Source organism: Scophthalmus maximus, chromosome 1 (assembly GCF_022379125.1).
Source record: "Scophthalmus maximus strain ysfricsl-2021 chromosome 1, ASM2237912v1, whole genome shotgun sequence".
Taxonomy (NCBI): Eukaryota; Metazoa; Chordata; class Actinopteri; order Pleuronectiformes; family Scophthalmidae; genus Scophthalmus; species Scophthalmus maximus.
The window spans coordinates 30,022,501-30,039,300 of NC_061515.1; the positions used below are offsets into that span (position 1 = coordinate 30,022,501).

Genomic DNA, 16,800 nt, shown 5'->3' on the forward strand with positions numbered 1-16,800 from the left:
AATATATGTGTGTCCATTTACTCTAGATGTAATTATTAGATACCATGTTTTCCAGCACTGTGGCGGTAATCCACAATTTTCTGGGGCAAAGTGAATCTCAGGGTCAAAATGTCCTCGGATGTTTCCCAGCGTCGAGCAAATTCCATGTGTTTAAAGCGCAGTTAGAGCACACAGCACTGCAGCCGGCCAATCAGCAGCCAGGGGATTGTGTGACTTGCTCAAGGGCACCAGCAGTAGAGGACGGGAACCGTTTGGAAAGGTGCATTAATGCAACGCCAAGCGTGCGGCTGTTGTTTGATATTTGTGTCGTGAAGCCCACGTTTTGAATTTCCCATTGATCTTCTCGACAGGCAGGTTCAGAGGAGTGAGCGTCGCCATGAATATGGATGCATGCTTTGAATTATTAGAGTGCGACGTGTGTGTGTGTGTGTGTGTGTGTGTGTGTGTGTATTTGCATGCTTGTGTTTGCATCAGTGTTCATACTGAACAGTCATACCGCCGTGCTCGCTTATGCAACTGGAGTTCACAGCACTTAGAGACCTCTGGATGCTTTCAAGAGATCAGAGGGACGTGCTGTTGATAACATGAGCGTTATATAAATGTACTGTACGTCAGGTGAGGAACATGCAGAATACCTGTACGTAGACCGCAGTGCGCCACAACGCGACCTGCTGCTACAGTATGTTATCATTAACTCAGCTGTATGAGAAGAACATCATGGGTTTCCACAGCCTCATCTGAGTCCAGTGGCAAACTGCCAAGCAGCCGTCTTCTAATCAGGCCAGACTTCGCCTCAAATTCACTTTGCTAGCTCATACGTCCAATAAACAACGGGGAAACATCCTCATGACGAAGCATCCTCACCGTAGTCTAATCTACTTCTTACTGCATTGCTGTTGTTGTGATTCCAATGGACCAGAAAACATCTTCCCTTCAATTCATCCAGGGTCTAAAATAGCTTCTCTCTTCTTGCTTCCCCCTCTTCCCCGTGTTTGTGTCGTCTTCCTGCAGGATAACGACGACGGCGGCGTGTATGATGGATCTCAGGAGGTATCCCCTGGACGAGCAGAATTGCACTCTGGAGATCGAGAGCTGTGAGTAGAAAGTCCCAGAATGCCGTTGGGGGATGACATTCACTGCTGAGGGCTGAGTGGGGAAACCGACAGGGTCCCGTGTGGGAACGGTGACAGTTTGAGCGCAGCAGAATCAAACCGGGTTCATTTGGTTCCTTTTCCATTTCTTGTAAAATGTGAGAGTGAGGCCAGTGGATAACTGTCGCCACAGAATGTTCTGGAAATGTTCCCGTTGTCGTGAGCACATCTGACAATCTTTGATCACTCGTGTTCCAGAGTTCAAGTCTGAAAACAGCTCATCAGGGAGCCTGCGGCGCTGCCACTCGTCTTCTTCACCAATTTCTCTCTTTCTTTAATAGATCGTATTGGAATAAAAAAATATATATATATGCGTAAGAAAGCTTGAAGCAAGAGCTTCCAAGGACGCTATTTTAGAACTATTTTGACGTTTCTGTGAACTGAATTGAACTTGTTCACGACTTTGCTTTTCAAAGCAGCGCCTGGTTCTTGGAAACAACTTCAAAAGATTTTTATTTTTTTTTCTTCCCATTTGACAGTTGGACGATCGGCTACACTGAATATCTTGGTCTCCAGTGATGCTTAGACAGATGGTTACACCTTGGTGTGTGTGTGTGTGTGTGTGTGTGTGTGTGTGTGTGTGTGTGTGTGTACAGATGGCTACACCACGGACGACATTGAGTTCTACTGGAAAGGCGGCGAGTCGGCTGTAACGGGGGTGACGCGAATCGAGCTGCCTCAGTTCTCCATCGTCGATTACAAGCTGGTGTCCAGAAACGTTGTCTTTTCCACAGGTAAATACTTCAACGCGCCGCGCGCGGCGGCCCCTTTTCTGGCCTTCACACAAAGCGCCCGCTACATTTCACATGATATCGCTCGTATCAAGCGTTTGGCCTGTTTTCAAGCTTGTTATTTCATCAATTTCCGCAGCAAACGTCTCTGTGCCAAAGCTTGATCTGCTGATCTTGAATCCTCAGAGTCAGAGTTGTGTTTGTCAGAGCTTCTAATTGGGTTGAATTGAGGAGATGCGCCGCCTTTGAAGAATCCCCCCAAGTAACGGCAGGCGCAGCCAGGACCCTCGGATGGTGCTTAACCACAACACGCCGTAAAAACACGCTGATTTATGGAGTGAATGGCGTCCGTGTCACGTTGGCCCCTGACCCCTGAGGGGGGGGTCGTTGAAATTAATGGTCGTTATTTTTGGCTATCATACTGACGTTAACAAACTGCAGCAGGCGCCCCCGATCAATTCAATCAATCAATACAATCCATCAGTGTGACAGCAGCGAGTTGATCTTAAAGCCCCTTTCAACCTCAAGTTTTCTTTTCAACATTCAAACGTCGTGACTGAATATGCAACAGTGCAGGTTACAATGGATTTGGACTAATTAGAGTTGATTAACTCTGATTGGTGCACAGACGCACACAGCATCATGATGTGTCACCTTTTTAAGAGAGGATGTTGTCACATATGTAAGTATGACATCTCAGATAATTATCTACAAAGGCAAAGCCAAAGGTCAAAATAAGGGTTCATGTCGTGTTTGGCATTTAGTTCTTTTATCAAAGCTCAGATGATAAATGATTCATGGTGAAATACATGAATCCAAAGCATGAAACAACTTGAAAACAAAGGCAACACTGGTGCAACAGAGTTTAAAGAGCCTGCAGCAAAAACCAAGTGGTCCTGCAAACCCCTGATGAATATTCACCCATGAAAAATTAAACGTAGAAGGAAATGCAAACGCGAGAGAGAGCCAGCGAATCTTTGGAACGCTGCCGTCGTCATTAACCGCTGTTGTGAAATACATCAATCAAGTGTTCCTCATAGGTTCTACAATGACCCTTTCCTTTGCAGCGCTCTACTTCGAAGACAGGGCAACACCTCACGGCAAGTTGCGGCTCAAGAAAAAACATTTGCACTATCGCATTTCATGTTGCAATTAATCCGTGTTGCTCTTTGGAACAAGTGTAGCAGAGTACTTCAACAGTCGTCCTCGCCCGCAGGGGAATGTTAATACATCCTGTGAACGTTGGTGTTTGTGTGGAACACCGAGGTTCCTCAATGAATGAGATTTTTACTGCGCACATGGACGGGGAACTTTGTTGACGCTCCCTAACCAACTGCCATTTAATCTGGTCAGTGGAGACGCGTCACATACCCAGACTGAGAAGGACACGAACAGTAAATCATTCTTTTGTTTTGATTCCTTTTATTAATATTTGTTTGAATGCAGATGCACAGACTTGTTTCCTGAGTCACCGCTCAGGATTTGTGTCCTCGTTTTCACAGTGTCTTTGTCCTGTGTCTGCTTTTATCTGTGGATCACGTACCAATGTGCCGCCAGCGCCGGAGCGCACTTGTTTGCGAGGAGCGAGGCTCGTCCCCTGTGGGCGGCGACTATCAAAGTTTAGCGTCCAGTGCTCTGCTCCGGCGCTCTTGGCAGGAAGTGTGAATCACATCAAAGGCGTTCGCAACGCTGGCTGATGACCAGGTTTCCTCCATTACATTTGCCACGAGCCAGATTTAATCCACTCCCCCTTTTTCTTCTTCCTCCTTCTCTGACCCGTCTTCGTTTCTCTCTCGCCCCCCGTCGCTCTCTTTTCCTCCGCAGCCTTCGCTCGCGCCCCGGCCTCGGTGTATCTGCTCCCCTCCCTCTGGTGAGAGGTGTGGTTAGATGCCAATTATCCTGCTCTCCGACAGAAAAACAGCCCAAGATTCAAGCGATTATATATTCATGTGGCACGAGGCCCACAGCATGAATTATTCTTCTCTACGCACACGTACAAACTCTGTGTGTTTGTGTACATACAGTGTGCGTGACCAGACAACACATGAAGCATATCGCTGTTGAAGTGTGTGTTGTTGGGTCTTTATTGTGCGGCGATGATATCGGCTTAAAAGTACAAACTGTTGAACTCATTAATATTCCTCAGAACTCTCGTCCTCCATGCATACAAAGACGAACAATTACATAACTATATATATATATAAGTAATGCAAATGGTTATGTAGTGTGTTTATGATCATAGTCTCACAATGAACACTAGACTCACGTGTGGACACAGACACTGTTTATACACACGGATATTTATTGTCCTGAAGAAGTTTCCATTTTGAAGAAATATTTCTGAAGATTAAAAAATAAGAAATTATTATTACGAATAATAAATCAATATTGTGTTCATGGTCATAGTCTCACAATGAACACTCGACTCACGTGTGGATACAGACACTGTTTTTGGTTTCAGAGGCAAAGAAATCAAATGACGAATTACCTGCAAAGAAAGCGGCAACTAACAGTTCGACAAAAGAGACCGAACAAGGAGACGGAGACGACAGCCGCTCTCCCAGACTCCATTGTTGAACTGTCATTATCAAATCAACTTTCCCATCGTCCCCGCTCCCTCTCCTCCTCCTCGGCCTCACACATGCTGTTCCTCCCACTCGCAGATGTTGTTTGGTGTAGCAGTTACAGCCCGTACACTTCTGACGCCCACGCGCAAGTGAACCTCAGCCTCCGCTTTTCTTTAACCGCTCCTGCATCTGTTACTGCGAGAGATACTCCGGTTTGTTTCCGGATCCCGGCTGGATCGGCACCAAGAGAGGTCGATGGGATATTTTAAGAGCCGCGACAATCTGTTCCCAGATCCACTGTCATGAAGCGTATGTTCAGCGTGTGGCCAGCACTTCCAACCGGGAGCCAAATATAGAATAGTCATCCCTGGGTTCAATACGTGAAACCACCGTTTTCTATTTGGTTTATATTGTTCAGTGATGCTCAACGGTTCCAGGTCAGAATCTGATTTATCGGCCAAGTACGTGAACGCGTACTATTTTTACATTACTCTCAGTAACTTAAATAAATAATAGACAGTTCTGTGTGTGTGTGTGTGTGTGTGTGTGCGCCAGCGAGAGAGAGAGAGAGAAGGGGATACTTGTTACCATGGCAACAAATCCGACCCATGCTGTCAGCGTTGTCATGGAAACTGAAACAAAAACACAAGGTGTCCCTGTGTGCTCCTTGGAAAAGTGAACGTTTGCCGTTGTTCCTTCGGTCAATATGTGATATGTTGCGTTCGTGTTTGTGACCATCGCCTGCTTCTTCTCCCAGGTGCCTACCCGCGACTGTCGCTGAGCTTCAAGCTGAAGAGGAACATCGGCTACTTCATCCTGCAGACGTACATGCCATCGATCCTGATAACCATCCTCTCCTGGGTCTCCTTCTGGATAAACTATGATGCGTCGGCGGCCCGAGTGGCTCTAGGTAAGAGGAGCAGGTATTTGGTGTTCTCCGATGAGGCCGCCCCCCCCCCCCCCAATGGATTCACAAAAGTGATGCGTTTTCATGAACACGGAGAGAGACTGAGCTCCTCGCACTGTTGTGGGATTAGCGGGGAATTGGTGGGCCAAATGGAAACGGATTTGAAGTGCATTCCTATTATGTCTGCTGCAGCAGCAATAAAAGAAATTAGCATGAGGGGAAAGAGAGAGTGAGTTAGGTCCTCCGCCCGGACCTAACTGGGTCACACCTTGTCTGGTCACGGACAGGCGCCATAAATACATCACGTCACTCATGTTTTCACTGTGTGTGTGTGTGTGTGTGTGTGTGTGTGTGTGTGTGTGTGTGTGTGTGTGTGTGTGTGTGTGTGTGTGTGTGTGTGTGTGTGTGTGTGCGCGTGTGTGTGTGTGTGTGTGTGTGTGCGTGTGTGTGTGTGTGTGTGCGTGTGAGAGCAGTGTAATGATCGGGCAGGAATCAATTCAAGGAGGCAGCAGGCACAAACAATTGAGTTGTTTGAAGGAGAATCTCATTTTCCTGAGCCATTTCCAAGGATTGTAAAGTTACAAATGATCCGCTCGCACCGTAAACCGGCTGCAGCCCATCTCCCAGCGCCGCGCCCTGCCTTCATAACCACATCACATGAACAGCCAGCGTGTGGCCATTAGCTGTGATGGCTGCGGGAGCACTTTAAGTGTAATGGTAGACACACACCAGTCTTCACTTCAGACTCATCCGTCTCAGTGGCAGATTCCCAAAATGACGAGTGGGCAGACATGGCACATGCTAACTAGCTAGCTGTCAATTTGTGCCGTCTGCAAGTGATGAATGGAACCGTGCAATCAACGCTGCTTTGATTTACCTCCATCCTCCTCGCCGCTGAACCTGCTTCATCGCCTCCGGCTCGATCCCTCGTCCTCTTGATGATGCTGGGCCGTGTTGCTAATGGCCTATTGGCCTGTGAATAGAGGAGGTTTGATTGCTTTGTGCCCTCGTTCCAGCTGTTAAGGTGGAAAAAGAGACTGGGGGACATAACGGGAGAAAGGAGGGGGGAGGGGTTAAACCACTGAGACAGAGGTAGAGAAGAAGACACAGGGTGACGGAGACGGGGAAAGACAGAACCCTGTAAAACTACATTTGTCCCCGGAGAGAGTCAGGGCCTGATGAAAAAGGAGGGAGGCCCATGACGCACGGCGGCTTGATTAAATTGTCCGAAAAGGGGGAGTGAGAGAGGGATCGGGAAAAAAGAGAGAGAGAGAGGGTGAGGAGTAAAGGACAGAGAGTAATGGCACAGCTGAGAGAACACCTATAAAGAACAAGGCTGTCGTTAAGCCGGAAAAAATAATAGGGAGGGAGGGTGTGTGTGTGTGTGGGGGGGGGGGGGGGGGGGGCGACACAGAGCATGTGCAGGCTAATTCACATTCACACCAGCTCCTCCGACGACAAACACACACCTCCACACATGAGCAGTGTGAGCCTTGTAATGTGCCAATACATCACACTAAGGGCTGTATCGACCTTAGCCATCCCTCTGCTTCCTCCGCAACACACACACACACACACACACACACACACACACACACACGGACACACACACACACACACACACACACAGCCCGGCCACTGATAGGCTCCATTTATTTCCAATGCAGCCTGATGAAGTACAGTAGTAGATGTATGTGTACATGTATAATATCATTGACCCATTTGCGTATTTGCCGCAACATGTGATTGTACACGGAACATACATGACACAGACATGGTGGTGGTGGTGCAGAAAGTCACAACAAGTTGTGTGTTCGTGTGTTGTTTCTCTGCTCGAGCATCCTTATAAAACAAGAACACATACTGGTACGTGAGGGCACAACCTCGGCTTCATTGGAATTCAAAGGTCTGCCTGGAAACCTCCGACTGCCCCTCGGCCATCAACAGAAATAACTCATTAGTTATGTTTCTTGCCCCCAGCTCTCAGTAACCTTAACCACGAGCGGTACCGAGTCGTGCTCTCAGCCCGGTGAAGGCACCTTCACACCTTGTGTGGGTGAATTGGCTGTAGGTTTCTACTGTGGCCTTGAGAGCTCAGCGCACTGCGACAGGAGTCATTCACACAGGAACACCACACACAGACCACACACAGATTCACCAAAGTGCTGTGAAATGTGAAAACACAAGCAAACGCAGAAAGAGATAGGAGGTACGGGAAACGGAAAAGGTAGAAACAAACTACATCCCGCTCTTCTCTCTCCTCCTCCAAAGGCATCACCACGGTGCTCACCATGACGACCATCAACACCCACCTGAGGGAGACGCTGCCCAAGATCCCCTACGTCAAGGCCATCGACATGTACCTGATGGGCTGCTTCGTCATGGTCTTCCTCGCCCTGCTGGAGTACGCCTTCGTCAACTACATCTTCTTCGGCCGGGGCCCTCAGATGCAGAAGAAGCTGGCGGAGAAGGCGGAGAAGGCCAACAACGAGCGGGCGGCCAAGTACGACGCCGCACGGGTGAGTGGGGACGGGGCGGCCGGGCGCTTCTGAGAGAAGGCATCAGATTCCTTCACTGCAGTTATTCAAGAATGAACCTTTCTTTGTGACGGCAGATGAGATGTTCTGCGTCCAGTAATTTAACTTTGTCGTAGTCGCCGGTGGAGGCTGCAGTTGGTTTCCAGGTATTTGTATTTGTGGCTGAATATTCCCATCTCCTCAGGAGGCAGGTAGTCGGACCGCGTCCCTAAAACGCTCCAATCAGGTTAAAGGTCTTCGCCACTCACGCTCGGTGAGTTGTTTGTTCCGTGAGACTCTTCAATATCTCCGAGTCAACTCCTCCATTGCCATTCGCTGACATGGATGTTTTTTTTCTTTCTTCCCTTTGTTATTATTGATTTGAAATTCTCCTCCATCCGTGCAATGAATCCAGCGACGACAGACATTTCCATGACGCTGAGTTCTCATCCTTGACTTTCTGTCAGTGCTCATGCTCGATCTGGCGTCGTGACGTTGGTGTTTGCAGACACGAACCTGTTTCTCCTTCACAGCTCAGCATGCTGCCTCATTCAAATCACCATGACGAGCCACATTACTCACACGGCTTTCATTAAGTGACATTGCACATGTCAGGATGCTGTCAGTCCGTCCAAGTGCGGGCGACTACGTCGGGACCAGTAGCGTTTCCAAACTTCTGGTGTTGGCGTTTGAAATGAAAACGCAGTAGTAGTAGTAGTAGTAGTATGTATATAGTTCGTGCATACTACAAACATCCGCCGATGTCCGTTGATACTGGACATCGTCGATACATGTGCGACAGCCGCTCCATCTGCATGAATGAATCGCCCATCGCTGTTGATCAGTCGGCATGGAGAATGATCCTTGTGTGTGTGTTGCTCCCCGTCCGCGGGGGAGAGTTCCAGTCGCTCTGTTTCACTCCACACTCACTTTGATTTCATTGCCTTCAGGGAGCGAGTGCCTTCAGACCTCAGGGAGCCTCCTCTTTGGCTGTTCTCGTGATTTGCGTTGATCATTCTCCTCATTTCTTCCTCCACTCAGGCGGAGCCACACGGCCACGGGAACATCCTGCTGACCACCCTGGAGATCCACAACGAGGTGGCGGGAGGCGAGATCACCACCAGCTTGGCGGACATTAGGAACTCTCAGTCCATGGTGCAGTTGGACAGCACGGCCTCGTCGCACATCCAGTACCGCAAGCAGAGCGGCGGCGGCGGCCCGCGCTCCACCGGCCGCCAGTCCCTGGACCGGTCGGCGCAGATGAAGCGCAGCCGCCTGCGGAGGCGGTCCTCGCAGCTCAAAATCAAAATCCCCGACCTGACGGATGTGAACGCCATCGACCGCTGGTCACGGATCATCTTCCCCTCCGTCTTCTCACTGTTCAACCTCGTGTACTGGCTCTACTACGTCTGATTGGACTGTCGTGTTGAGGTGTTTGGTGTCGTTTCATTTGATTTTCATTTTGGTTTTCGTTCAAGTTTCTTCCTTTTTCTGTTGCTTTTATACACGATGGAATATGTCTGACAAAACAAAAAAGACTGAGAAGGACTTCGGAGTTTGGACCAAGTTCTCGTCAAAGTTGTTTTTTTATATTTGAAGTCCTTGAATCCTTAGTGTTGAGCTCTTTTTATTTTCTGAAGTTTGTACTGTAACTGGGACTTGTGACGGTCATTTCCCAACATTTTCCCTCTGTAATGTGTAAATAGACAGAAACAAAGCCAGCAATTGAATAAGTGATACAGTATTTGCAAAAAAAAACAAGCACAAACAAACATGGAAGCAGTTGATGCAAAGATTTTTCTAATCAAAAAAAAGAAACTTTATACAACGCAGGTGGTCAGATAATTACAGATAATTTCTAAAAATCCATTAGCCAAACTAATGCTCGTATGTTTGACTGGTATCCTATGCACTATTAACGCATGTAATGATCAGCCATAGTGGGAAAATAATCAACTACAACTCAACTTTACAGGAGAAGAGACTCCGGTGATGTGTGTTTGTTTATAGCGTCGATGATTTACAGTGAAATATCGTTGATCTGGAAAACCTGTACTCAAACCTTAGAGTTGAGGACGTTTCCCCTCGGTTCAGGACGACTGTGACTCAGGTGCCATTTGTTTTTTCATTCTTTGCTATTTGGCATCTTTTCCTCGACAAAAGAAAAGTGTCACTCAAATATACTTTTAGGGAATTTTAATACGGAGATTTGAAGAAAGGAAAAAAAAAGCACAAATGCAAAAATAAAACTGCCATATTTTCAAACTTCTCGCAACAGTGAAGGCGACAGAATTGCACTCAAATTTCTCCAACTTCCTAAAACTTAGGAGCGAACAACTGCCAAGGGCCTTTGGGGCGACACATTTACTCAACCCACGGAATTCTATGATATTTTTGTACTGTGTGTCTTCAGGTATTCATTTGAGTTCTTGTTTGCAACACTGACTCTGTTGTGGTGATAGAGCGGAGGAACAAAACCCGTGTACATAAGTACATAGGTGTGTGTGTATACACATAAATGTATATATACTGTGTGTACAAACCCCAAATGAAAACTAATGATCAAATGGTGAGGACAGTGTGATTGTCAGAAGAAGACAAAAGAGATGGGGCTCCTTCTCAGACATGTTCCTCTCCAGACACCGTGCGTATGTTCACATCACCCGCTGCAGACGGACCACGCTGACTTACACGCACGCGCTAGTGTTGAATGTATCGGATCCATTCTTCAGGGAGAGGATAATGAGCCATGGTCGTCGTCATTTCTCCATCCGAATGTAACGCGTCCGTCCGTGAGTAACGTAGGAAGCGAGAGCTGAATGTGTGCATGTGCATGTGTGTCAGAGAGAGAGAGAGGTGGGGAATGGAGGGAGGAAGAAGAAGGGCGTGGCCAGACCATCTGTTTCCTGCGCCGCTCGCTCGACTCACGGACAAATGTCAACGTATCACCGTATCGTGGATAAAAGTATCTCTCCCGTTTGACTCTGAACGATAACCTGTGCCATTCCACCCGAGGAGCAATCAACCAGTGACTGACAACTCACGGACAGTGATGTAAATCTGACAAATCTATTCGTGCATGTACGAGTCTACATGAAGAGCAACACTGACGGTGTTGTGACGGAGGAGCAGAGTTGGGATCAATTTAACTTTGAAATGACAAATTGTAAAGTATGTGTACAGTCTGACATATGACTAAGAACTGAATGTATTGTACTTAGGATTGTTGCTGCATTGCAAATGCAATTTACTTTCTGGAAAACAGGATTGACCTCAACCCTGATTAATATAGGGCTCCGGTTGATTCCACATGACTCTCGCCGGTTCCTGGTCCGGTTTTCTACCGTGTAGATGGGGCGAAGTGCAAAGACGACCTGGGTCCAACAAAAAATAGAGCTCAAGTTCTAAATGTAAAAAAAAGATATATATAATAAGCCATAACTGGGAACCCCCCCCCCCCCCTCCCCCCGCCCAAGGATCTATAGTTAAACCAAGTGTAAATCTGTTTTTTCAATTTACAAATCTGTGCACATTTACAATCCATGCTCCTGTTTTGTAAGATTGTAAAACCGGCACAGATTTCCATATGTTCCCTTTTCTCATTCCTCCACTGACCTTCGGGGTTCTCTTAGCATTTTTTCTAAAGATGCGTTCACCCACAACGTGGAGCGAATCTTGATGATATCCGTTTGAAATCAACTTGTGGACCAAACTCATGTTAGCTCTAAACTAGCAGGGATGTGCACATATTTTATATTTAATCTGTGTTCACCGTGTGCACAAGTGCGAGCGCTAAAATTCTCTTCACACACACACGACGTCTTTGGCTTTGGTTTTGTGTGTGCGAGAAGAAATGGTTATTTTTTGCCATCTCACGCCATTTAGAGGTGGAACGCAATGTTAAAGTCTGATGTTTCAAGCTGCTTTGTGTAATTTGTAGGTGAAAACTGCACCGACGAAATGTCCAAACATTGAAATTGAGATGAAGCTGCGCTGTCGTGTAAATAAGAAATGAAAAGACAGATTGGTGGAATTGCTCCGGCTTACTGGTTCACCTTGATTACCTCCGGGTCCGAGGTGCAATTGAAAACAAGTTCCTGCATTTTTTAAAATTTATTGAAAGAGGAGGCCACCGTTACAAACTCTCGCTTCTTGTTTGTCATGCATGCAACTACAATTCGTAACTTGGGAAGATTTTAAAAAGAGAAAAACTCACTTATGACGGCTGCCAACTGCTTGTTCCAGAGCTGACACGATGCCATGTGAGCCTACGTCAACTAAAAAGATGAAAAAAGACTTCAGGTGTTGTATGGCCTTGGTCCCATAATGGAATGTGAAATGTTCTGTGCTGCCACAAAATGTATCTAGGTCTAGATTTATACTGTATATCTCTGTATGTTTCCCTTCATTTTTCAATAGATTATCATGTTAAACCATCAAATAAAGGATATACATTGTACCTGTGGATTTGACATCATTCTCATGCCGACAAGCTGCAAACGCTGCACGACTACAAGGCAGACGAATGCAATTCATTGCAGTTTAGAACTTGGGATAAATACATTAGAAGACTTGGACGAGATGTCAAGCCCCAGTGTGATGAGGTCATTCTCTGGCGGCATCTGGTGGTGAAGTTGCAAACTGCAGCCAACTGAGCACAACTTTCATAAATGAGGGTTGTGTGAGTATGTATCCCATCTTCACCACTCAGGTGAAGAAATGGTGAATCCAACAACTCGTTACAGACTAAGGATAAAGTAGAGTCAGTGTCACAACTAATATTCATCTTTATCTTCATTTGTTTTGCAGTTTTTTGACTCTTCCTCCTGATCATCCAATCAACCTTTAACGGGACAAATCGGGGGAATCCGCCTTTAATTAATTAGCAGCTGGTGGTACCTGATTACAGTGGCAGCACCTGGGCCGACTCGGGCAGCCAATCAGCGTCCGCCCTGCGCACTGATATAGTTTGGGCAGCTCGCGGCGCGAGCGCATAGGAAACGAACCGAGACACGAGAAGACACGGGTCGAGACGAGTCCAGACGAGTAGACACGAAGATACGAGAAGACACGAGTCGTCACGAGTCCGGTTCACGGTTCAACACGTTGAACGTTGTGAACCTCGTTACTGCACAAGTTGTCAAGTTACAACGAACTGTGGAGACGATTTGTGTCGAGTGAGTGAAACGACCGGACGAGACCTCACCTGCGGCGTCCAGGTACTTTACTGTGTGTGTGTGTGTGTGTGGACGCCATTAACAACCCTTTGTGTTCCACCAGGTGAACCACGTGGGTCCTGAAGAAGAGGAGACTCGAACCTTCACTGTGAAGACTGAAGGAGAAGTGACTTGAATCATGCGTTATTTCAAAGAAGCTGTTTCCTTCTCTGTTCTCAACCAGTTAAATCATAAATCAATAAAACAATAACGCCACCGATCAACTGAACTTAATTCATGTGGTAATATTACAAATTATTAAAAAGTAGCAATTTGTATATTATGAACATATCACTTCCTGAGGCTATTGCAATAAGTCAGATGATTTTTCCTCATATTTTTCAGACCATAACTCTGTCGTATAATCTTCATTTCTTTGAACACTAAACAAACGATAGTGGAAAATTAAATGAAGTTAATTTACAGATATAATATATATTTTATACATGTGAGGGGGGGCAACTGTCCATTGCAGGAGACATCTCCTTACTAATGCTGCTAATTATTAAAGATTTCTGTCGGTTCTTTGACGGTTTCTCTGTCGTTTGTCCATTTGGCCGTCGGTCGGACAGCAGCTTCTCTCTCTCTGCTCTTATATATATATATTAAATGAAAATCCTAACAGAATCATGGTCTTAAATATGAGGACATGTGGCGTGTTAGTCAGCAGGATTATGAACAGATGACATGTAGTGTCCACCAGAGGGCACTGAAGCTCTCAGGTCTTTTTTAAGCACATGGACACAGGAACTCTTTAACACCACAGGTGGAAACATGTAACCTACTGGAGGCCATTTTGATTTGTTACTTCTCGACCTGTGCATCTCAATAACTCGTCCTTCTCGCTTCCATCAAGGTGAATGTTGAACTGTGTGGAAGAAGATGATCAGACAGACACGGACTCAGTGATGTTGACCTGCCTGGCCCTTCGCTGGGGCCCTTCACCGGGGCCCTTCACCTGGGTTCATATCAAGGTAACGAATTTAATCATAAACACATAGTTTGTATGGATATGGCATAGAGAGTCACTACATCCCCTCCCAGTTGTATTAAATCATAATGCAGAGTTATGGTGTTAAAGATTTGTCTTTGTGTGTCAGCAGGATGAATTGCTCCTGAACGTGGAGAAAGAGAGGATCTGGACAAAGGGGCGGAGCCAGGGATGTTTCATTTCTTTCTTTAACATTTTTTAACATGATGATTCAGAGAATAATTCATGGATTTTGATGAATGAGACCAAACAATGTAACATCGTTTGTAAAGATATGAATGATGATTACCACCGTTAATATCCTGACATCCAGTGTGTTGTATGGAAAGTAGCTTCTTAGGAAAATATCATTCTTTACATAAAAACAATAACAGAGCATTTCTGTTCATTGTACAGTTAATTGTTCTGTCAATCGTGTGATGGTTGGTCTGTAGGTGAGTGGGTCTGTTGGTCTGTTGGTCGGTCTGTTGATCCGTTGGTCTGTTGAACGGTCTGTCGATCCGTTGATTCGTTGGTCCGTTCGTTGGTCCGTCTGTTGGTCCGTCTGTTGGTCCGTTGGTCCGTTAAACATAGTTTGTAAAGATATGAATGATGATTACCACCGTTAATATCCTGACATCCAGTGTGTTGTATGGAAAGTAGCTTCTTAGGAAAATATCATTCTTTACATAAAAACAATAACAGAGCATTTCTGTTCATTGTACAGTTAATTCTTCTGTCAGTCTGTGTGATGGTTGGTCTGTAGGTGAGTGGGTCTGTTGATCCGTTGGTCTGTTGGTCGGTCCGTTGATCCGTTGATCTGTTGATCCGTTGATCGGTCTGTCGATCCGTCGATCCATTGATCCGTCGATCCGGTCCGTTGGTCCGTCTGTTGGTCAGTTTGTTGAGCAGTTGGTCTGTTGGTCCGTCTGTTGGTCCGTTGGTCTGTTGGTCCGTCTGTCGGCCCGTCAAACATAGTTTGTAAAGATATGAATGATGATTACCACCGTTAATATCCTGACATCCAGTATGTTGTATGGAAAGTAGCTTCTTAGGAAAATATCATTCTTTACATAAAAACAATAACAGAGCATTTCTGTTCATTGTACAGTTAATTCTTCTGTCAGTCTGTGTGATGGTTAGTCTGTAGGTGAGTGGGTCTGTTAATCCGTCGGTCTGTTGGTCCGTCGGTCTGTTGGTCCGTCAATCCGTTGATCCGTCGATCCGGTCCGTTGGTTGGTCCGTCTGTTGAGCGGTCTGTTGAGGCGTTGGTCTGTCTGTTGAGCCGTTGGTCTGTTGGTCCGTCTGTTGGTCCGTTTGTTGAGCCGTTGGTCTGTTGGTCCGGTCTGTTGGTCCGTTGGTCTGTCCGTCTGTTGGTCCGTCGTTCGGCCCGTCTGTCGGGCCGTCAAACATAGTTTGTAAAGATATGAATGATGATTACCACCGTTAATATCCTGACATCCAGTCTGTTGTATGGAAAGTAGCTTCTTAGGAAAATATCATTCTTTACATAAAAACAATAACAGAGCATTTCTGTTCATTGTACAGTTAATTCTTCTGTCAGTCTGTGTGATGGTTGGTCTGTAGGTGAGTGGGTCTGTTGATCCGTTGGTCTGTTGGTCAGTCCGTTGATCCGTCGATCCGGTCCGTTGGTCCGTCTGTTGGTCCGTTTGTTGAGCCGTTGGTCCGTTGATCTGTTGATCCGTTGATCGGTCTGTCGATCCGTCGATACTTCGATCCGGTCCGTTGGTCCGTCTGTTGGTCCGTCTGTTGGTCCGTTTGTTGAGCCGTTGGTCTGTTGGTCCGGTCTGTTGGTCTGTTGGTCCGTCTGTTGAGCCGTTGGTCTGTTGGTCCGTCTGTTGGTCCGTCAAACATAGTTTGTAAAGATATGAATGATGATTACCACCGTTAATATCCTGACATCCAGTGTGTTGTATGGAAAGTAGCTTCTTAGGAAAATATCATTCTTCACATAAAAACAATAACGGAGCATTTCTGTTCATTGTACAGTTAATTCTTCTGTCAGTCTGTGTGATGGTTGGTCTGTAGGTGAGTGGGTCTGTTGATCCGTTGGTCTGTTGGTCGATCCGTTGATCGGTCTGTCGATCCGTCCATCCATCGATCCGGTCCGTTGGTCCGTCTGTTGGTCCGGTCTGTCGATCCGGTGCGTTGGTCCGTCTGTTGGTCCGTTTGTTGAGCCGTTGGTCTGTTGGTCTGGTCTGTTGGTCTGTTGGTCCGTCCGTTGGTCTGTTGGTCCGTTGGTCCGTCTGTTGGTCCGTCGGTCGGTCCGTCTGTTGGTCCGTTTGTTGAGCCGTTGGTCTGTTGGTCCGGTCTGTTGAGCCGTTGGTCTGTTGGTCCGTCAGTTGGTCCGTCTGTCGGTCCGTCAAACATAGTTTGTAAAGATATGAATGATGATTACCACCGTTAATATCCTGACATCCAGTGTGTTGTATGGAAAGTAGCTTCTTAGGAAAATATCATTCTTCACATAAAAACAATAACGGAGCATTTCTGTTCATTGTACAGTTAATTCTTCTGTCAGTCTGTGTGATGGTTGGTCTGTAGGTGAGTGGGTCTGTTGATCCGTTGGTCTGTTGGTCGATCCGTTGGTCCGTCTGTTGGTCCGTTTGTTGAGCCGTTGGTCTGTTGGTCCGGTCTGTTGGTCTGTTGGTCCGTCTGTTGAGCCGTTGGTCTGTTGGTCCGTCTGTTGGTCCGTCAAACATAGTTTGTAAAGATATGAAT

At 46.5% G+C, this 16,800-nt stretch overlaps 1 protein-coding gene across 4 annotated transcripts in view; it reads left to right on the top strand.

The window, feature by feature from the left end:
* The window catches only part of LOC118309421 (gamma-aminobutyric acid receptor subunit beta-3-like), a 41,473-nt gene extending 29,142 nt beyond the window's left edge, over nt 1-12,331 (top strand). For 2 of the 4 annotated variants that reach the window (XM_035631536.2, XM_035631552.2), the window contains 6 exons: nt 1,012-1,094; nt 1,748-1,885; nt 5,207-5,359; nt 7,628-7,875; nt 8,078-8,146; nt 8,914-12,331. In XM_035631536.2, coding sequence (XP_035487429.1) covers nt 1,012-1,094; nt 1,748-1,885; nt 5,207-5,359; nt 7,628-7,875; nt 8,078-8,146; nt 8,914-9,285 — 1,063 coding nt within the window. In that variant the 3' untranslated portion in view covers nt 9,286-12,331. The remainder of the gene's footprint in view (nt 1-1,011; nt 1,095-1,747; nt 1,886-5,206; nt 5,360-7,627; nt 7,876-8,077; nt 8,147-8,913) is intronic. The other 2 variants (XM_035631544.2, XM_035631560.2) reach the window with 1 other exon arrangement.
* The last annotated feature ends 4,469 nt before the right edge of the window (nt 12,332-16,800 follow it).